This window comes from Zasmidium cellare (genome assembly GCF_010093935.1).
Source record: "Zasmidium cellare ATCC 36951 unplaced genomic scaffold M409scaffold_64, whole genome shotgun sequence".
In the NCBI taxonomy this organism is placed as follows: domain Eukaryota; kingdom Fungi; phylum Ascomycota; class Dothideomycetes; order Mycosphaerellales; family Mycosphaerellaceae; genus Zasmidium; species Zasmidium cellare.
Window position 1 is genome coordinate 29,388 of NW_022987008.1, and position 20,402 is coordinate 49,789.

Consider the following 20,402-nt stretch of genomic DNA (forward strand, 5'->3'; position numbering starts at 1 on the left):
GAGTTAAGTGCGATGTATCTGCTGGTGTACCTTGTAGCCGATGTCGACAGAAGGGTCTGACTTGCGAGGAGAGGGACTCTATGCGTGGAAAACATCGAAGAGTCACGGCGCACACACGACCCGCAGCTTCTGATGGGCAACTGCGGCCAGAGGTCGAGGCAGTGACTCAGGATGAAGAAGTTCCTGCCGGGTCTGGAATAGATCGTATCAACCCAGGGAGTGGAACATCGGTTGTAGCCTTCGAGGACGAAGACGAGATCTTCCTAGGCGAATCCAACGCCTTGCGATACGTGCAGAACGCCTCAAATCCATCCTCAGGAAGACATGGAAGGCACCGTGTCGATGCAGAGCCGAGCCATCAATGGAGTTGTGGACCTGTTAATTGCGAAGCTGCTCTCAAATTTCCCAGTCGACATCTGCAGGAAGCACTCCTCACAGCCTATTTTCGATGGTTTCATTACAGCTTCCCCATCGTCGATGAGCCTGACATATGGAAGAGATGGCAGACCAACGCCATACCGGCCTTACTCCTCCAATCACTCCTCTTCATCGGTGCCACGCATTGCGAGGACTCCGTGCTCGAAAAACTTGGGCACAAGTCTCGACAGGAAGCCAAGCACGCGTTCTTCTCTAGAGTAAAGACTCTTTACGACAACGACTTCGAGTCCTCAAAGCTGGTCATCGGACAGTCTTTGTTCTTGATGAGCTTCTGGCGAGGCGATCCGTTGGCGGAGAAGGATTCGAGGCATTGGATAGGGGCTGCGATTGCATTGCTGCAGAAGATGGGCTTCCATCGAACGGGTCATGCGCAAGGAGTTCGAAAGCGGCTCTGGTGGGCGGTCTACATTCGTGAAAGACAGAATGCGGCTACATTAGGTCTACCCAATCGCATCCGCGATGAGGACTGCGATGTCGAGAGCCTGCGGAGGGAGGATTTTGCCCTAGCCTTCATGCCCACATTCGCGGCGGAAAACGTCGACGTTGTCATCAACTTCAACATGGGCATGGCGAGAATGGCAACCTTGCTCGGCGAGGTACTGCAGACATGCTACCCTCCCAGCAGGACGGTCGACGCAAGTGAGCACCCAGACCTGCATGCAAAGCTGCTGCGATGGCGAGCAGATCATCTGGGCACCATGCCCATCAGCGTCGCCGACGGCGCAGCCTGTAGAAACTTCTACGTCAACATGCTGCTGATGGCATACCACAACCTGAGAATCCTGATGTTCCAATCCGATCGACCTGAGCTTCGAAATGAACAGAACGGTGGGATGTGTAGCAGCCACGTTGTGGACGCATCGACGGCGATCTGTCGGATCGTAGAAGATATGCTGTCGTCCAAGGATATTGGCCATTGTCAAATCCATGTCATCACCAACATCTTCAACACTCTTTGCATCCAAACGCTGGGACTTCGAACCTGGACGGGCGAGAGAAGGACCTTGGCAGTATACAGGGCCAAAATCTGCCTGCTTGGACTCCGTGAACTGCAGAAAACTTGGGATGTGACGAACTGGGTGCTACGGTTGTACTTCAGGTATCTTGATGACGGTACGGCTGCTCGATTGGCTATGGAAGGAGCTGAAGAGGACCTACCGCCATCGACTCGCCAGTCCCAGGAGCAGCACCATCATGAGCAATCAGTCCAACAACCAGAGCCTTTGTTGTCCAGCGCAACGCAACAGTATGATAACGGTCAAGCCATGGAGTTCATGCCCAACATGCCTTTCCCTATGCCCAATGGGCCTGATGCTTCACTCCTGGCTGAGCTAGGTGATGGCTTCGTCTTCAATGGAAACGGTATTTTAGAAGACCATGTTTGGCATCCAGATCTCTTCGCAGGAGTAGGAGTAGTATAGAGGCCAATGTTCGTTAAGCTTTGACAGGCCAATCGATGACCAAGATCTCTCCAGTGGTAGAAAGTCGGCCTCGCGGAGTCATGTTGCGCTGATGTGTTGCAGAAGCTACGTTGGCTTTGCAGCGGGATGGTAGGCCTCTGACACGTCTGCAGCGTGCAGGCTTGCAGTGACATGCATGACCACGACATGGCATTGCGGTTGGCGGCAGGTAGTGTGCATGCCGTTGGCTCCTCCCTCAATCACCCCAAATATCCTTCTGCGCTTGCTCCTTCTCCCGTCGCTTCCTTCCCTCTTCCTCCTTCGCCTGATCCCGCTTCTTCTTCTCCTGCAGCTTCATAGCTTGATCGTATTCGCGCTGCTCTTTGGTCCTCTTGGGTGCCTTTTGCCCAATCCCAGCTGCGATGAGCCTCGAAGCAACAGACGTCGTCTTATCAGGCCGCCGCTCGTCGCCACTCGTGCCAGGTCTCGAAGAGGGACTATCAAAGCCACCGCCGAACTGAAGTGACTGGAATGACTGATATTCCATGTCACGCTCCCTCGTATGCGATGGTGATGAAGGCGTCGGAGGTGGTGCGTCTGGCATGTCCGACGTGCCTGGCCTCACGGGCGTCGAGGTGCCTTGGCCCTGTCCTTCATCGCCGGAGCTCTCATTCGCATCATCCTCCCACGAGTCCGCGACAGGAGTCTTCTTGGATTTAGAAGCAGCCTTCTCACTGGCGAGGTTCAGCTTGCCCAGGGACGACGCGACGCCTCTGGCAGAGTCCTTCGACATGGTGGCGGTGGTGATCGAGGTTGGAGAGGAGGAAGAAAGTAGTGCAGAGAAGAAGCTGCCGCGTCAGATAAGCGAGTCATGATCTCGAAATGTCTATGCCGCCCGAACGAGCAGTTGCACGGAAGACACGTGAATTGGCGATTTCGTGGATTCAAATAGATACGCGGGGTTCCGTTAACTCTAAATCCTTCTCGAAGCTCTGGAAGCTCTTGTCTTTGTCTGGTTGATCGGTGACGCAGCAGCATCACGAAGAACATGTTGACGAGATCAGCCAGTCGCGAGGGAAAGGGGTAAGGATGCAGACCTTCACTCCCGTCAACAAATACAACACATGCTATTTGCACCAACGCCAATTATTCCCGGATCTCAATGCAGGAACAGGTAATCTGATTTATTCCCCAGGCCCGGTATCGGGTCCTCGATCGACATTCTTTATTCCCGGCGGGACTCGGTAACGGTATAAGATGCATTGACGAACTGCCCCAGATGATGTCGTGTGTGTGGGCGGCTAGGCCATAACATTTTACCTGAACAGCTTTGCTCCTTTTCCTTTGTAACTACCTCAACTCCTGCGTGCCGGCAGGCTGGTCTCTCGCAAGAATGGCTGCCCTGCGAAGCTCTCAAGCTTCTTCCTTGCTCTCACACTCCTCAAGACATTCTCTCCCACGAAGCTCAAGAAGAACATTCACCTCCTCGTCCATCAGGAGCTCATACGATGATACCGTCCAAAACCTGCGGATAGGAAAGCACACCAGAGTCATTTACCAGGGTTTCACAGGACGTGTGGCGACGGGCAATGCAAAAGATAGCTTGGCGTATGGCACCAACATCGTTGGAGGTGTCACGCCTGGGAAGGAGGGAGAGCATATTGGTCTTCCTCTGCTGCCGGATCTCAAGAAGGCCAAGGAGCAGCTGAAGCCTGATGCTACGGCTGTCTTTGTGGCGGCACCGCAGTGCGGGAAGGCCATTGAGGATGCTATAGAAGCTGAGATTCCTTTGATTGTCTCTGTCGCGGAGCATATCCCGGTTCACGATATCATGAGAGTCCGCAGCTTTCCTTGAGATTATGGCAATGAGACACTGACACCCTCCAGGTAGCAAGCATACTCAAGACGCAATCGAAATCACGACTCGTAGGCGCCAACGCCCCTGGTATCATCGCACCCATCGGCTTCTGCAGAATCGGTTTCCAGCCTCTACCCACCTTCGCTCCTGGCCACATCGGCATTGCCGCGAAATCAGGCACACTCTCCTACGAAGCTGTAGCATCGATCACTCGATCAGGACTTGGTCAGAGCTTGTGCATAGGCATGGGCGGAGACATCATTGCTGGCACCAACCTTGTCGACTCTCTGAAAGTCTTTGAAGCAGACCCTGAGACTGAGGGCATCGTCATCGTTGGCGAGGTTGGCGGCAAGGCCGAGGAGGATGCGGCAGATTGGATCAAGGACTACCTCAAGAGAACCAAGAACCCGAAGCCGATTGCAGCTCTGGTTGGAGGCAAGACCGCGAAGCCAGGCCGCATCATGGGCCACGCAGGTGCTTGGGCAGCTCGAGGAGAACATAACTCGGACGAGAAGTACAGCATCCTCAAGGAAGCGGGGGCAACGATGGTCGATCACCCAGAGAACTTCGGCGGCGTCATGAAGACACTCCTCGAGCAATCTGGCAGGGACGTGAGCAAGATCCAAGTAAGCGTTCAGACCAACCAGCAGAAACGCGGATACCACACCCTTCGCAGGAGCCCAGCCATGATGAGATCACAGCAGCGTCCGAGAAGAAGTCCAGTCTCCCAGCAGCAGCAACAGCAAAAGCGAAGCCTCTACATCGCCCCCGAACTCCGACCAGTCCCTCTCTACCCCTACCTCAGCAAAATCGAAGGCATCTCCCTCTCCCTCGACGAAGCTCCCAAAGACGGCTTCTATCTCGGCATCATCGTCGACCGCACCGAACGATCCCCTTGCATCGCCGTCGCACCCACAGCAGACGAATCCCAAATCGACGCCCGCGTCAAACGCTTCACCTACGACTGGCAAGAAGGCCCCTCCAACGCCCTCATCAGCCAAGCCATCGAATACCTCCAACTCGACTCCGCCCCCCAAGCCGCCAAGCAGCAAATCCACCAGCTCATCGCCAGCCTCGCCAAAATGTACAAGGAGAAAGAAGCCATCATCCTCTCCGGCTGCGTCAGCGTCGGCGGCTCCGGCAACCTCAAACTGCACCAACCCAGCGTGACGCTCATGTTCGACGACGCGGCGTACCGCAGCTGCAAACGTCAGGAGGACGTCCACCGCCTCCGCCAGAAAGAGCAGGAAGACCCCGCCGAGCTCGAAGCCGAAAACGACGGCATCGTCTACGTCCGGCTCGACGACCCGGACGCCAAAATCGGCACGCTGGTCAACGGCGCGGGTCTCGCCATGAACACCGTCGACGCCCTGCGCCTGCACGGCGGCCACGCGACCAACTTCCTCGACACGGGCGGCAAAGCGACGTCCGAAACCGTGAAAAAGAGCTTCGAAGTCATCCTGCAAGATCCCCGGGTCAAAGTCATCTTTGTGAACATCTTTGGTGGCTTGACGGATGGCGGGATGATTGCGAATGGGATTTTGCTGGCGTTTAAGGAGGTGGATATGAAGAATGTGCCAGTCGTGGTGAGGATACGGGGCACGAATGAGGAGGTGGGGCAGAAGACGATTGCGGAGAGTGGGTTGGGTTTGGATGCTTTTGATAAGTTTGAGGATGCGGCGAAGAGGGTGGTGGAGATTGCTAATAGTAGGTAGATGAGATGGGATGGGATGGTGGTGTTCGAGATTTGTAGATATGTGTCACAGATTAGAGGATTTCTTGGTAGAATATGAACTTCTTCGAAATGCAGAGAAATTCCTACCAGTAGCTGTTCCATGCGGTTGCCTGATACTGATTTGCTGCATAACTTATCGATTTTGAGCGTCGATCGAATTTCCTACACGTGACATGAGCGGAGCAGTTCTGCTGGCGAGCTGGGAAGATTGGTTCGAGATATTTTCCACAGGCAGGGATTGTGTAAAGTGGCGAAGGAGAAAGGGGGCCACGGACATACGTTCTAAGAGTGCGAGTCTCAATTTAAAGAAGGCCGCCGGTTGCTTTGACAAGAGGAAAGGGTTGGAACATGCCGAATATTTGTGTATCAAGTCGCATTTCATGACGCCGAGCTAATCCATCGAATAATCGAGAAATCATCCACCTGCCATGAGAAAGAGCCGTAGCTGTACTCCATGTGCCGACGCCGAAGGCGCCTTTTGGAGCTTTCACGCCCGTCGTAAGTCTCTCATGCTCGTCGTCATCATCTGTCCGCAAAAGCAAATTCCATAAGCCGTGTGTAGTGGTGGTGTGAAGCCGGTCAGACGATAGTCTGCGCTTCTGCTTGAAGGTGAAGGCTGCATCCATAGTCGTGCTGGTCCGAGAAGTTGTATGGTCTCGCGACTAGCAGAAGCCGCCGATTTGCTCTTGGTGGACTTCGAGGGTGTCGCCGTCTGCCATCTCGAGCTAGCGTTGTCGTCAGTATGCGACTCACACATGTCAAAGGAGTATCACGACTCCACCTACCGTGTCTGGGGTATCTGAGTGGTTCACACGCTGGCCGTCGAAGAGGAATCGCACGCTCTGTGCTGACTTGCCCTGACGCTCGCAAAAGGCGTCCATGAGCTTCTTGAGCTGAGTTGTGCGCTTGATCTTGAAGAAGACCTCGTTGTTGTTGTCCGTGACTTTGATATTCAGATGCTCAGATGCCTGCTGCTCTTCTGGTCGATCGCCCAAGGGGGTACCGTTGTTCTCGTCCGCCATGGTGTTGAGTGGGAGGAGGCAAAGTCGGACTTAAGGAGATCGAAGTGAGGCGAACTGGTTGTGTGGTGTGGAGGAAAGGTTGAAGGTCGAGAATGAAGGTTTGTGGGGGTTTTATAGCTTTTCGCCGATGACTAAGAGCGCGTGAGGTGAATGCTCGCTCGTGGCGCGACGAATGTAGCCTTGGATGTCAGGTCGCGCTGTGAAGAGGTCAATCGACGTCTGGAGAAAGTGGGCGGCTGTGAGACACGATGCCTGGATGTGGGACGGGTGCTTGTCTCTTGGGCGATGGCTCTGAGACGTACCTTGAGATCGACGGTCCGCGATATGGAGTATCTGGTGGTAGAGTCGGTAGACAAGTGGAGTGGTGTGTGGAGGAAAAGTGAAGTCGATGTCGGCGGCGATGTTGGGTGGGGTCAGTGTTGCATCAAAGACAGGAAGCACTGCCAAGCGACGATCTCACCTTTAAACCTTCCGTTCACAAGACAAGCAGACTGATATTGTGACGAAAGACAATCTGTTCATTTACTTTCTTGATTCTGCATGTGGAATTGCTTCTGACGGCCTCCGCCTTTCAGAAGTGCATGTGATAATGGTAATTTCACAGTAGACTCTGGCAGAACTCGTACGTCACTGACAGCAGCCACAGGTCAAAGAACCTGAAGAAGGCCTGAAGAGCGATCCGCCTTGCCATCCCCAAGCATGTGCTATTCAAGGTGCGAACGTGTAGTATCTGGCGTTGCTGTGCAGTGCTGACGGAGAAGTAGACTGCATCCAGAAGAACAACTACAAAGAGGACAAGTGCCAAAAGCAAGTATGTTTGCTATCCTCCATCATTGCTGCCATTGACCCTTCTGACGCCTACCAGATCGATGCTCTGTATGAGTGCTGCAATCTGTTCTATCAGAAGAACGGAGACGACGCGTCCACAGTGAGCTGTCCAAAGGCAAATCTGCTGAGGTACGTCGGCCAAGTCTCGAGCGAGTACGCCAGCATCCTGAAACCGGTCCAGACTCAAGATGAAGCAGCGAGCAGACGGCGTCAAATAGAATACCAAATAAGCATCCAGAACCGGACTGTACATAGCAAAATTGTCACGCGCACTCCTTCGAAACTTGCATCCCCTCGAGTGTGGTCGGAACGAAGGTTGAATGGGCGAGCGTATCTCGATCTGAGACTACCGGAGCACGCAAAGAGGCCCTGTGGACCTGAACAAACATTGAGTGTTCGCACCGAGACTCTAAAGGTAGCCTGTATTGACATTGAAGAAGAAAGGAAAGAAAGACTTCGTGGCTGTGAAGCCGAAGCTGGATATAGCGAAAATTCGGCTCGATCTCGAAAGCGCTGGGACTGCTGAGGGTGGGCCAGAAGTCTTTGCATGAACTTGGCCTATGCATATTCTGATGAGAGAAGCTCCCCTTTGCGTCGATCATACATACCAATATTCATATCTCCCTACGACTTCGATCTTGGCTTACTACCCGCAAAATATATTCTCTCGATCTCTTAAAACTCTAAAAGGCGCCATTTTCATTCTGATCTTCAGATCCTGACTCTAAGAGGAAGGAGTCATAACTCAATATGGCTCGCAAGATCATCATAGACACAGACCCAGTACGAACATGCTCATTTCACTCCATTATGTATAAGACTGATAAGGATATCAGGGCGTCGACGATATCCTCGCGATCCTACTGGCCTTATCAAGTACCCCTGAGGAGCTCGAGGTTCTGTTGATCTCCGTCACGTATGGCAACATCGATGTTCATAATTGTCTACGAAACACTGTCTCGCTGTTCCATCATGTCGAGAAGGAAATTGCTTGGAGAAAGTCCCAGGGAAAGGACGCTGGATTCAAGACCCTTCAGAAAACCAAGCCTCTTGTAGCTGTTGGCCCTGATCATCCGTTAGCAGATCAGATCTTGATGGCCGACTTCTTTCGTGAGTAACGAGCCGCCCCATTCGATATATGGCTGATGCAACATTGTAGATGGTCATGATGGACTTGGCGGTATCCATGAGAGTGTAAGTGATGGACTACCCTACCCTCCGTCCTTGTCTCTAACATATTTTTCAGCATTCCCATATGACTCCAGCAGAGACATGGAAGGAGCTCTTTCAACACGCCGAGAACTCAAACGATCCAGAAGAACAAGCAGTCGCCGAAGAGCTACAAAATACAGACGCCCTCTTCACCCCCTCCCGTGTGCCATCCTCAAAAGAGATCCTTCGACTACTCCGCGAGAACGAACCAGACACCATCACCATCGTAGCAATCGGCCCCCTAACAAACCTCGCGCTCGCCGCCTCTCTCGACCCAGAGACCTTCCTCCGAGCAAAAGAGATCGTCGTCATGGGCGGCAGCATCAACGAAGGCGGAAACGTAGGTCCAGCACCATCACCCACGCACCCATCCACAGCAACACTCCAGGAACCCCCCTTCCGCCTGATCACACAACCACCAGGCCCCATAAGAAACAAGCTAAACCTCCGCAACCAGATCACCCCCGTCGCCGAATTCAACACCTTCGCCGACGCCGTCGCAGCCGCAAGAGTCTACGCCCTCTCCTCGCCAAACCCTCGCTCTACAATGCCCCCAACCGCCCCAGCACCACCAGGCGTGCAAGCAGACCACCACCCACCACCTTTCCTCCAGCCATACCCATCAAACCTCTCCCGCCAACTCAAAATCACCCTCTTCCCCTTGGACATAACCCACAAGCACTCGCTCACCCGCGGCGACTTCCGCAAAACGCTCGAACCCCTCCGAGCACAGAACTCCCCCCTGGCGGAATGGGTCTCAGCCTTCATGACCTCCACCTTCGACAAGGTCGAGTCCTTGCAGAAGGACGTCAGCGGCGATAATGTGGCACTGGACCTGCACGATCCGTTGTGTATCTGGTATTGTATGGGCCTGGACCCTTCGGAGTGGAAGCTCGTCGAGGATGAGGATCTTCGTGTTGAGACTTCCGGGCAGTGGACGAGGGGGATGTGTGTTGTGGATCGAAGGACGCGGAAGAAGCGTGAGGATGATGATGAGGGCGAGAGGCCGGGTGATACGGGGAATTGGTTGGGTAGGAAGAGCGGGAATAGGCTTCGTCGTTGTGTTGGATCGCCTGGTGAGGATCTATTCGGCGGGCTTTTACTGAAGCGTGTCTTCAATTTGTAGATGAATGATTTCACGACAAGACGGATAGAGAGAACGAACAAGTCTAAACAAATGCAAACTTTCATACTCCTAAGTAGAGGGTGGTTCCTCGTTACAAGCACATGATCCCCGGATAAGCTCGAGAAAAACGCCCTGCAAGAAGCACCGCCCTGGGGTAAATGCAGCATCAACCAGTACGCAGCACCTTCGGTATGAGGAAAAGAGTACACTTGACATCCGCTGATAGCCATGGCAAGCTAGAGAGCACTTGTGTGTGTTGTGTGTCCCCAGAATCCTTCCAATCCGGTTTGCCCTATCCGCTCTCTCTGCTTGTCCTGCTGCCGCAAACGTGAGTTCTGAGATTGTCGAGGTGAAAGTCGCACGTGAATCAACTGTGTGTATCTGTGTGCTGTCTAGGCATGATTCGTGCATTGTCATGACGTGCGTGGCATTTACTGGTGTCCGGCCTTGCGCAGAGAGTTGCTGAGCCATTCGAGACCCTCGTAGAGACCGTCACCGGAGGTAGCGCAAGTGGATTGGATGTACTGCGAAGAATGTTAGCCGGTAGACCTCGGCAGGGAGACAATGATGTGACATACCCAAGCGCGTTGTCTCAAGCTGTGGAGGCCGAGCTTGTCAGTGATCTCGGCGGCGTTCATGGCGTTGGGCAGATCCTGCTTGTTGGCGAAGACAAGGAGGAGAGCGTCTCGCAGCTCGTCCTCGTTCAGCATGCGCTGCAACTCCTCACGAGCCTCGACCACACGGTCGCGATCGTTGCTGTCGACGACGAAGATGATACCCTGGGTGTTCTGGAAGTAATGCCTCCACAGGGGGCGGATCTTGTCCTGGCCACCCACATCCCAGACGGTGAATTGGATGTTCTTGTACTCGACAGTCTCGACGTTGAAACCTGCGAAATGATATTGTCAGCATGTGACTCGGCATCAAGCTCAATGGCGGCGCTTGTGTTACGCACCGATTGTTGGGATGGTGGTGACGATTTCACCGAGCTTCAGCTTGTAGAGGATCGTGGTCTTTCCGGCAGCATCCAATCCGACCATCAGAATTCTCATCTCCTTCTTGCCCCAGAGGCGGTCGAACAGCTTCGAGAACGTGAGACCCATGTTGGCGGTGTCTGTCGAGGTCTGTGGTGGAAGAGGTTCAGAAAGGGTGGAGTATTGTGGTGGGACCAGTGCGATCTGGGCTGGAGTTAGTCTATGCCGCTGCAGCGCTTTACATATGCGATGCCGATCGCGTGCCCGGCGATTGAAGTAATTCGACTGCCTTGACGGACGGTACAGGTGTTCTTTGCGGCGGCGATGGTGTTGTGGTTGAATTTGGCTGGGCGGCGCGATACGGGCTGACCGCCGATTCGCACCAATGCGCAAGGCACCAGCGACTGGCGAGGGGTCAAGACTCACCTGATATGAGGCACCCGGTCGTGGTGATGGGGGTGGGCGGATGTGAAGGTGGTGGTGTTGTTGATGTCGTGGCTGTTTCGCTGCGGTCAGTCGTGCCCTTGAAGATGCAACTTGGACGGTGCTCAGACCGCCGTCTTGGCGCGGACCCTGAGCAATCACGAGGTGCCGAATCAAATCAACGGCTGGCGTGGGTGAATGGAGACCGTTCTCAACAAGTCACTGCAATGCTTCACATGTTCTCTCTATCACTCAGCACGAGATGCTCACCGACAAGAATGCTCCTGGTTGACCGCTGAAAGACATTGGCTGCCGACAGGTGACAATAAGCTCGGCCTTTGTGTAACGCAGGATCGACTGCAAGAATAGGCAAGACTGACCAGGAAAGAACTAATTGAGAGGCCAGTAAACATGGACGCGTTCTTTGTTCTCATTCTCACTCCAATCCGCATCTCTAAGACCACAGATATCACAAAACATGTCACCACCGAAGCCCAAGGTCGTGCTTCTCGCACTGTCAAAGCTACCATCGTTCGACATCATGCATAGCAAACTACTTGACGCTCTCCGCTCCAACACCAGCCTTCTCGAAGTCACGACCGAAGGCGCAGCAGATATACTGCTCAACGGCATCGCGCGACCAATCGTGCTCGTCGTTGATTCAGCTCTCACCGAAGAACAATTCGCTAGTCAACGAGCAGCGGTATTTCCATGCCTTAGCAGAGGCGACCTCATGACATTCTGAAGAACGGGTCGATGATCGTCTAGGCCATATCATTCGTCCACCGTGGAGGGACACTCATCTTTGTGTGCGACTTCGTCAGCAATACCTCTTTCTCGGACATGACCCAGCTCTTCGCGGACTTCTCCTTACCTTGGACAGCCGATAGCAGTCATCGCAAGGTCAACCACGTCAATGCTGCTGCACTTCAAATGGACACGTCCCGACTGTTGCCCTTCTACAGCCCCAAAGCTGTCCTTCTCGCCAAGGTCCAGCCCAGCAACATCATCTATTCGGCAACTTCTCGTACCGATGAGATGGTATATATCCCGGAACCGGTCAACAACCAAAGCTTGACATCGACTGCGTTGGGTAAGGTCGGTCGAGGTCGAGTGGGATATGTGGGTGATGTCGGTCGTCAGGGAGGGACATTGCAAGTGATCATGACTATGTGCGGGTTGAGGGACAGGTAGGGTCAAGGAGTGTTACAAGGCGCTCAGTCGAACGTATGAAACAAGTGATGTAATATCCTGCGAAGTTATGCGAATACCCTCATGCCCTCGTCGTTCCGCTCAAGTGAAACGCACAGAACCTTTGTCTCTCCGAATCTTCAAAAGCGACCACGCTTCTGCTCGCACTTTGGGCCGGCTAGATGGCTTGCGAGTGAGATGAATTTGAATGGAACACTCAGGGTACACGTAGCGATGAGGCCAGCCTGTGTGGTATCATTTGTGTCACCAAGGTAAACCCAGCAAGAATAGGCAAGCACGGCTACCCGCATTAGACGCAAAACTCTTTCCTGCCTTCCTTTCTCCTACACTCTACTTCTCAACTCCACCAACAACGCAAAATGTCGACAACGAGACCGAAAGTCGTGCAGCTCGCCCTCGAGAAGCCGCCATGGCACGAGGAAATGGAGGCGTCGCTTCTCGAGGCCCTCAAATCCACAGCTGACCTCCAAGAGATCACCACCGCCGCCGAGGCCAGCAAGTTATTCAATGGCAATGCCAAACCAGTGGTGCTAGCCATCGATCAAGCGCTTTCGGAGAAAAAGCACGACCGACTGAGAGCAGAGGTACGCCGAAATTCATCCAGACGCCCAGCGTTGGGACAGATAGACTGACAGCATGCCAGGCCGTCAACTTTGTGAAGAACGGCGGCACGATCATCTTTGGCTGCCACTTCCCCAGCTTCGTCACGCCTCCAAATATCGACAAGCTGTTCTCGGCATTCTCTCTGCCATGGCAGATGTCAGAGTACAACCGCACAGAGTTCAATGTCAACGGCGCCATGGAGCAGATCAACACCTCGGGCCTCGTTCCTCGCTACAGTCAGAAGGCCGTACAGCTCAAGAAGGTGCCACGGAGCGACGCTGTCTACCTGCCTGATGCTTCGTCATACACGCAGTCGATGGTTTTCCCGGCGGCTCCCATCGCCGACCTGACTCTGACACCAGCGGCCTTTGGCGCCTCCGGACAAGGAAAAGTTGGATACCTGGGTGACGTGAATGCTGAAGCGGCGACGACTCATGTCGTACTAGCCATGTGTGGACTGAGCGGTTGAGCGAAGTGGTGTGAGCGACTGGAGGAGTGGTAAAGCCTGAAGAACACAGGCAGAGCATCACCAACGTCGCGAAGACAGCAGAACGTATATGTCAGTGTGAAATAATTGCACGAAGATTTGGATGACTCGAGGCTCTATTGGCACTCAACCAGTAAAGGCGAGCAAACTAACTACCAGTTACGATAGCCACACGCTCGAAGCAGCCCATCCAAACCTATGCCCTTGAAGCGTAGCGTCTAGTACAGACGCTTTGGTGGGGACATGCTGGCCTTGATGGTCAAGCTGCCCACGTTCTGCCAGCCCTTCTTCAGGAGGGAGACGAGGTAGTTGATGGCCAACATGATGTTGGCGATCAGCTCATCCTCGGTCATGTCCACGTTGCCGACGGCAACACCCATGCAGAGCACCTTCTTCAGCTGGAACTTGATGGTCGACTTGACCTCGGTGATCTTGCCAGACAGATCGTCGGAGTGGGAGACTGGGGTAGGGAACTTGCCGGCTGGGATGTGTATTAGTACGTTTATGAATAGCGGTGTATGGAGTGTGAGCTTACCCTTGGAGAGACCTGGACCCAAGAGACGAGGGATCTGCTTGATGAGGGAGTCGGAAGCGATGAAGGCATCGTACTTGCGAGCAAGCTTCTTGATGAGCTTCTTGTTCTTGTTCAGCTTCTTGAGATCCTCAGAGGACATGGCGTCGACGCCTCCGTGCTTGGCACGATCGATATCGTGCTGGTCACCGAGAATGCTGCGACACTGTCAGAGTGTGCTCCTTCCCATCTCTTATGCTTGTGCGTGCACATACCAGATGCTCATGTTTGGGCGAGGGACCTTGGGGAGCTTGATGGTGCCCGAGAAACGCTTGTCACGCTGAGGGTCATAGTTCTTGAGGCCGATCTGGAGTTCGACCGTCTCGAGGAAGTTGCGCTTCTTCTCCTCGTTGGAGTACTGGAGCAGTTGTTGCACGTTGGTACGCACACCAGCGACCGTGATCTTCGACATGATGCTTGCGGTCTTCCAATAAACGTCTTGTGGATGCTATTGGTACGGCTTTGCGTAGTTGCGGTTGTTCGCTTTCAGGAAGAAGTCGAGAGGCGAAGTCCAGATTTTGTAGGGCAAGGTGCGGGACACGCCAAGCCTGCACGTGATCTCGATTTCCGTGCCGTGCGTGACTCACGGGCGTTGAAAGGAAGCTTCATTGACCATCAACTCCTAAACCACCCCCTTCATTACCGTACTAAAAGCTAGAGGATCAACCGACGTATCACAATGCCTTCGACTCAGCAGCCAACGCCCGCCTGAGCTCCAACTTGATTGCCACTCCCTCCGCCGACTTCGACTCACCCATCTGCGCCCGTGGTCGCTGGACGTACTTCTCCTCACCCGACACCGAGAATCCAGCCTTTTCGTAGAGCGCCTGAGCTGCTACATTCTCCGAGTCGACCAAGACCGTACAGAGAAAGTCATATCCACGGTTAGACGCATCTTCCTGACCAGTAGCAAGTGCCGCTTCTATTAGCCTCCTGCCGAATCCAGATCGCCTTGCTTCTGGATCAACGAATGTGCCGTTGAGGATGTAATGTGATGGCTCGCTGGATGGTTCTTTACCCCTCGTCGAGTCTCGGTCTGCGCCCACGGAAAGAGGGCCTTTCTTTGCCGAAAAACTCTCCCTCGCAAGTGGCCCAACGATTACCATCGATCCCACGAATTTGGCGGAGAATAATTCTGCGAAGAATTCGTTGTGACGCTTCTCGGCCCACGGATCTATCGCACGGTCGACAGCAAAGAAGTGGGCGGCATTATGAGTTCCCAACCGGTCGAGAGTGTGTGTCAAGTCTCTCTGAACTTCATCTTCGTATGACGAAGCAAAGGCATCTGGTGCCGTCTTCAACGCATAAAGTCGAAGACTGCGTGTCTTCTCGGCCAGTGTTCGTGCGATGTCATTGCTCTCGTTGTAATCTTCGGACTTCAGTTTTGGCAGTTTGACGACACTGCCGACGGTAGGTTTCATTTTTCTTTGTTTCGCCTCGTCGGAGATCCAACTACAACCAGAAAATTCTCTGCGGCATGAAACAACTAAAATACCACCGGCGAAAGGCCAATATTGCTCATATCCCGAGCTGTGACTCCTGAGGCGTACCTGCATGCGGACCTGCCTTTCACGTGCGAAGCGCCCCGCGAAGACTTGCCCCAGCTTGAGCAAGCCACCAGATATGAGCTGGTGACTTCTCTTGTCTCATCTGCCTCGACTTAACGCTGCGTGACGGACTCTGGTCTTTATTTCGCGAAACTCAGCTTGATCATGAGCCGCATCAGACAGGATGTCCGTCAGGTCACAGGCGTGTATGGTCGTCGGCCAAAAGGTGGGTGAAATCCGCTGCTGCAGGAACAGGAGCAGTTCCTTTGCATCGAAACAACATGGAGAACCACGACGGTGCGACTGGACGAGGTGCTGAGGATGCATACGACTATTACATGTCGATCCATGATCATGCGGTGCAAGCGAAGTTCCGTTCCTTGGACAATCCATCCAACATAAACCATCTCATGGACTCGGTACGAAGCACCACGACGAATAACTTCATTCTAGACTTCAGCGACGACGCCGCATGGGCCGCCTTCGACCTTTCGAAATCTTCCATCGCAGCTCTGTTCAACGCAGACCGACCCGACGTCCTCAATACCCGCTGGCTCAATATTTGGTATCCCTTTCAACACCGACCCCTCCTCGAACTCCTCGCAAGACGCTACGACTTCTCCCCTCGCCTGCTGGCCTTGATGTCCTCAGACCCAAAGCTTCCGCGCAAGACTGCCTCGCGAGCATCGCCGCGAAAACCAGACCAAAGCAAGTTCAAGAAATTCTGGAGTCGCCGCTCCTCCTGGTCCGAAGACAACGAGGCACTCGCAGACATCGATGAAATGTCCGAGCAAACCTCCATCTCCAGCGTCGATTCCGTCGTTCGCGGAAACTTGTACCGGATTGCGGAGAATCTCTGGCATTATGCTTCGATCGACTTTGGGAGACAGTACGTCTGTATTGGCTTCAACTCCCTCTACGGAACCAAACAACCCGCCAACGTCGAGGACGATAGTACAGGCCATCTGCCGAATTGCATGCGCGTGTGGACCTGGCTCGTCCTATGCGAAGACAATACCGTCATCTCCATCAATGAGGATCCGTTCCCTTTCGCAGCTGGTCACTTCACGACGTTCCAGCTCCGTGTGATGTCTGAGATTCGAAGGAATTTGGTGAATGTCTTTCGTTCGCTATCGACGGTCCACGAGGAGCCTTTACTAGCTCACAACCCGCTGATGCTCCTTCCAATCCGTGTACGTCTTGGAGAGACGCCTGAGGAGACGGCGCATCGAGACTCGGACGCTCCTGGTTTGCTTTTCTACTATCTCTTCGAGAATTGGCACAACAGCTACACCCGTAAGCCCCTGCTCGCCGCAGCATCAACACAACCATCCACTAACTCCTTTCTCAGTCGTCACCCGCAAAGAATCCCGCTACCCCCTCGAACTCGCCACGCTGCGCACGCAAATGTTCTCCCTCCCGCGCCTAACCCACATCGACCGCCTCGACACCATCGGGCTCGAACTCGGAATCCTGCGCCGGCACTACGAATCCTACACGCGTCTCATCGACCGCCTCCTCGAACCGCAGACCGCCTCGGCCGCCTCGTTGCAGAACTCCCAGGTCGTGAGCGCCGCGAGCCAGGTCAGTTTGAGCGGGAGCGGGAGTGTGGGCCGGCCGGTGGTGGTGGAGAGGGAGAGTTTGATGGGCGTTAGTCTCGGCGGTGCGGCGAGGGTGCGGTTTAAGCGGCTGAGGGATTTGATTGAGCTGTATGCGTTGAGGGAGGTGGAGGAGTATGTCAAGCAGAAGGAGGCGTTGGTCGCTATGGTACGTATCCCACCACATCCTCCGCCCTCCCCGTTCTCCACGAGGTCCTAAGATGACATGACTGACTGACTGACCGACTCCAGAATTTCAACCTCATCGCCATCAAACAATCCCTCGACGTCGGGCGCCTCACGCGCATCACCCTCCTGCTCACCAAAGCCACCATGCTCTTCCTCCCCGTCTCCCTCATGATGAGCTACTTCAGCACGCAGCTCTCCGGCGTCTCGTACTCGGTGCAGACGTTTTGGATTTCGTTCGCGGTGGTGTTTTTTCTGAGCTGGTTGGCGTTGTTTTTGTTTGGGTTGTTTAATGATAATGTGCAGACGACGGAGGTGTTGAGGGGCGTTTGGAGGGGTGGGAAGGTGGTGGTGGGGAGGTTGTGGGGGAGGGGTTGATGGGGTGATGGAGTGGGAGAGGGCAGAACTGGGACATATTTGGCGTGGATACGGTTGCTTTGTTCATTCATTCATCTTCATCATCGCTGCCGAAGATGGCTTTGAAGACTTCTTCGCCCGCCCGCTTGCCTTCTAAAGCGTCATTCTTCTCCACGTTGACCTCAGCCGCCTCTTCTCTCCTGAGACTTGATGATGTTGGTCCCTCGGATCCACCTTCTGTGCCTCCTGACACGAAACCAGGGGCTTTGGGATTGTTGAAGTTGGCTTCCATCATCATCCGATTGATGCTCGATTGGCTGACGACATCAAGCCTACGAGTCTCATCCATCATCTCGCCTTCAGCTTCCGCAGCACTCCCAGCTGCAACATTAGGAGGCGGCTTGACGTTGAAACGCTTGCAAAGCAGTCTTGTAGGATAGAAAGGCTCGCTCGAGCGCGTCATGGGACCGTACATCCCCATCTTGGCCGCCTTCTCGGCTGGGTCCTCCTCTTTCGCCGTAGGCTGCTTAGGGGCTGAATCAGGAGCATCAGATGCTAGCTTCGGCCCAGCGTTCGTGGATGAAGTGAAGCGACTCGCCATATATCCGGAGGCAGGCTTGAAGATCTCGGCTGCGTCGGCGAACTCTCGCATCTCTCTCTTCCATTCTTCGAGAGAAAGTGATTGCGGTCGTGTAGGCAGGTTGGATTGAAGCCCTGAACTGAGCTCGAGAAAGTACTTGTACCTGTCTCGCTTGTCCTCATCTTCAGCGTAAGGCATCCATCCCGTCAAACCACGCTGCAACGCTGCTGCCGCGGTCTGCTTGTCGAGCTTGGGGACGTAGTCCCACAGCGTACGATGCTTCTCAGCAGCACTCTGCTCGAATCCAGCCGGGGCGCTCTCACCCAGAGCCCGAGGCAGATCACTCTTGCCAGTTGCGGAGGCAAGACGATCCCTTGCGTCTGGTTTGATGAAGTCGAATATCGACTTTCCTGGGAGCTGCTGCTCTCCCATCAGAGCCGCCCGCGATTTCGCATCCATGGTGGAAAGCTTCGCAGCATCTGCTGTCGACTGATACTTCGCATCGGTTGGGGTAGATTCGGTGCTCTGCTTCGGCTTCCAATCTGCTGGGACAGCTGGAGGCGGGTATTTGTTGTCATCGGATAAGGTCAAAGATGCTGTAGCAAGCACGAAGCCATCCAAGGGCAGCCGTCCATCGTGGCATTTCCGGAAGTTGGTGACGTTGAATGTCCGCTGCGCCAGCTTTCTGGAGGTAGCAATCGGTTTCACCACTTCCGAAGTGTTGTTACTCGAAGAAAGTAAACCTTTCTTTTTCTTCCTGTCCGCACCGATGATCTTGTTGTAGCTGATTTTCGGTCCCACGGAGAAGTGGTCTTCCTCATCTGACCCGTCATCGTTCAGCACTCCTACACCGAAGCCAGATTTTTTCAAGGGTTTCGGCTTCGTCTGAATCTTTGAACGATTGGCACGTAGAATCCTAGCGTCGTCACCACTGTCCTCATCTTCGTCTGCATCTGGCTTGGTGGGGTCATTGAGTCGGCCTTCTCCAGCAAAGCCGAGTCCTTTACGATCAGTCTTTCGTATGAAGCTGATCAAGCGCGAGTTCTCAAGGGCGAACAGGTGAGTCTCGCCAGACTTGTCACCTTGTGCTCGCCGTCGAACCTTTGGACCAATGCCTTGCCCTTGTCTCCAGCCCATTCGTTGTAGCAGCTTCACGCCTTTTGTCTCGCCAGTGGTCTTGAATAGATCAGAGAACATGCCTCTGCCGCCATTGCCATCCTCAGCAGTACCCAGGCCAGCAAAGGCATTCTGAGTCTCCAGCTTTTGGGCTTCTGCTTGCTCTGCCAGATCTTCGTCGTCCATGAAATCCTCCGCTTTCTGCTCGCGCGGCTTGCCATCTTGCTGGTCCTTGGCCCGCTTCGACCGAGACGAGACGAATGTGCTCGGCGTCCATCCCTCTTTCGAGCCGACGGTATTGAAGTAACTACGAGAGATGTGAGTAGATGCTTACAACAGCACTAGTCATGGAGAACATACCCTGCACTGAAGCCGCCCGTAAATGCACCGTGCAGACGCTTTCTTCCGCGCTCATCCGTCACCTCCTGCTTCCAGACTGGGACATAGCTGCCGTCATCTCGCGCCTGAGGATCGTATGGCGGTAGAGGCGTGCCATATATCGCAAATTGGGCGTGTTGGGGCAGACCCGTAGCATCGGCTTCGAAGGCAGCTCGAGAGCGCTTGTAGGACATCTTAGCCTGCGTTCTTGGCCAGCATTGAGATACTCTGCGTCTTGGCGGGCGGGAGTGGTTCTTACCTAGGCGTGTGGTGGTTCACGTGCGGGTGTCCATGTGTTCCTGGCGTGGCAGAGCAGATCTCACATGCAGGTCAGATACTCGTCGGACCCTTGACGGAAGCCGCAATCCTTCGAGCGATGCGAGCTTGGCAAGAGGGAGCGTGACGCAGGTGATGATGGAACAGTACTTGTACGGGCAGTGAGCACATGTAAGAGGTGTCAGTGAATGTCATCCAGAAGCCGCTAGCTGCCCGTTGTGCGGCGAGCCGTGGCTGGAGTTTGGCTGCCGAACAACGAACGCCTCCGCCCAACGCTCCACCGCTGCACCTTGCACCGACGACGACAACAACAACAACAGTCCACTGCTTCACTCTAGCAGACAGGTACAGCCAACAAGACCTTTCCAGCAGTGTTATTCGTGTCTCGGGAGGCGAGCTATATTCGGCAGCTCTAGTCTGACCCTAGGCCGGAGCACGCATAAACTCTAGGGCCAACAGCAGCAGACACGCGAGA

General features: G+C 54.2%; 13 protein-coding genes across 13 annotated transcripts; 7 read left to right on the forward strand and 6 right to left on the reverse strand.

Annotated features, from left to right (window-relative positions):
- Positions 1-80: 80 nt before the first annotated feature.
- On the forward strand, positions 81-1,859 carry M409DRAFT_30384 (uncharacterized protein; the record flags this gene model as incomplete). The annotated part of the gene is made up of 1 exon (XM_033809896.1): positions 81-1,859. One exon carries the CDS (start codon positions 81-83, stop codon positions 1,857-1,859), a length of 1,779 nt encoding a protein of 592 aa, XP_033659992.1.
- A 235-nt stretch (positions 1,860-2,094) lies between these two features.
- On the reverse strand, positions 2,095-2,631 carry M409DRAFT_30385 (uncharacterized protein; the record flags this gene model as incomplete). Its single annotated transcript, XM_033809897.1, has 1 exon — positions 2,095-2,631. The coding sequence occupies one exon, from the start codon at positions 2,629-2,631 to the stop codon at positions 2,095-2,097; it is 537 nt and encodes a 178-aa protein (XP_033659993.1).
- Positions 2,632-3,231: 600 nt separating this feature from the next.
- Positions 3,232-5,411, forward strand: M409DRAFT_30386 (uncharacterized protein; the record flags this gene model as incomplete). Its single annotated transcript, XM_033809898.1, has 2 exons — positions 3,232-3,675; positions 3,726-5,411. The coding sequence occupies 2 exons, from the start codon at positions 3,232-3,234 to the stop codon at positions 5,409-5,411; spliced, it is 2,130 nt and encodes a 709-aa protein (XP_033659994.1).
- A 682-nt stretch (positions 5,412-6,093) lies between these two features.
- On the reverse strand, positions 6,094-6,453 carry M409DRAFT_71234 (uncharacterized protein; the record flags this gene model as incomplete). The annotated part of the gene is made up of 2 exons (XM_033819081.1): positions 6,094-6,156; positions 6,217-6,453. 2 exons carry the CDS (start codon positions 6,451-6,453, stop codon positions 6,094-6,096), a joined length of 300 nt encoding a protein of 99 aa, XP_033659995.1.
- On the forward strand, positions 6,452-7,499 carry M409DRAFT_71235 (uncharacterized protein; the record flags this gene model as incomplete). The annotated part of the gene is made up of 5 exons (XM_033819082.1): positions 6,452-6,454; positions 7,100-7,166; positions 7,218-7,264; positions 7,319-7,410; positions 7,463-7,499. 5 exons carry the CDS (start codon positions 6,452-6,454, stop codon positions 7,497-7,499), a joined length of 246 nt encoding a protein of 81 aa, XP_033659996.1.
- A 532-nt stretch (positions 7,500-8,031) lies between these two features.
- M409DRAFT_30389 (uncharacterized protein) lies at positions 8,032-9,619 on the forward strand (the record flags this gene model as incomplete). Its single annotated transcript, XM_033809899.1, has 4 exons — positions 8,032-8,064; positions 8,118-8,391; positions 8,441-8,475; positions 8,528-9,619. The coding sequence occupies 4 exons, from the start codon at positions 8,032-8,034 to the stop codon at positions 9,617-9,619; spliced, it is 1,434 nt and encodes a 477-aa protein (XP_033659997.1).
- A 431-nt stretch (positions 9,620-10,050) lies between these two features.
- M409DRAFT_30390 (uncharacterized protein) lies at positions 10,051-10,722 on the reverse strand (the record flags this gene model as incomplete). Its single annotated transcript, XM_033809900.1, has 3 exons — positions 10,051-10,143; positions 10,198-10,508; positions 10,575-10,722. 3 exons carry the CDS (start codon positions 10,720-10,722, stop codon positions 10,051-10,053), a joined length of 552 nt encoding a protein of 183 aa, XP_033659998.1.
- A 772-nt stretch (positions 10,723-11,494) lies between these two features.
- On the forward strand, positions 11,495-12,210 carry M409DRAFT_30391 (uncharacterized protein; the record flags this gene model as incomplete). Its single annotated transcript, XM_033809901.1, has 2 exons — positions 11,495-11,719; positions 11,785-12,210. The coding sequence occupies 2 exons, from the start codon at positions 11,495-11,497 to the stop codon at positions 12,208-12,210; spliced, it is 651 nt and encodes a 216-aa protein (XP_033659999.1).
- A 377-nt stretch (positions 12,211-12,587) lies between these two features.
- On the forward strand, positions 12,588-13,300 carry M409DRAFT_71238 (uncharacterized protein; the record flags this gene model as incomplete). The annotated part of the gene is made up of 2 exons (XM_033819083.1): positions 12,588-12,812; positions 12,872-13,300. The coding sequence occupies 2 exons, from the start codon at positions 12,588-12,590 to the stop codon at positions 13,298-13,300; spliced, it is 654 nt and encodes a 217-aa protein (XP_033660000.1).
- A 236-nt stretch (positions 13,301-13,536) lies between these two features.
- Positions 13,537-14,301, reverse strand: M409DRAFT_71239 (uncharacterized protein; the record flags this gene model as incomplete). Its single annotated transcript, XM_033819084.1, has 3 exons — positions 13,537-13,799; positions 13,854-14,047; positions 14,105-14,301. The coding sequence occupies 3 exons, from the start codon at positions 14,299-14,301 to the stop codon at positions 13,537-13,539; spliced, it is 654 nt and encodes a 217-aa protein (XP_033660001.1).
- Positions 14,302-14,563: 262 nt separating this feature from the next.
- Positions 14,564-15,310, reverse strand: M409DRAFT_30394 (uncharacterized protein; the record flags this gene model as incomplete). Its single annotated transcript, XM_033809902.1, has 1 exon — positions 14,564-15,310. One exon carries the CDS (start codon positions 15,308-15,310, stop codon positions 14,564-14,566), a length of 747 nt encoding a protein of 248 aa, XP_033660002.1.
- A 407-nt stretch (positions 15,311-15,717) lies between these two features.
- Positions 15,718-17,757, forward strand: M409DRAFT_71241 (uncharacterized protein; the record flags this gene model as incomplete). Its single annotated transcript, XM_033819085.1, has 4 exons — positions 15,718-16,732; positions 16,788-17,203; positions 17,287-17,571; positions 17,737-17,757. 4 exons carry the CDS (start codon positions 15,718-15,720, stop codon positions 17,755-17,757), a joined length of 1,737 nt encoding a protein of 578 aa, XP_033660003.1.
- M409DRAFT_30396 (uncharacterized protein) lies at positions 17,666-19,845 on the reverse strand (the record flags this gene model as incomplete). Its single annotated transcript, XM_033809903.1, has 2 exons — positions 17,666-19,580; positions 19,634-19,845. The coding sequence occupies 2 exons, from the start codon at positions 19,843-19,845 to the stop codon at positions 17,666-17,668; spliced, it is 2,127 nt and encodes a 708-aa protein (XP_033660004.1).
- Positions 19,846-20,402: the final 557 nt, after the last annotated feature.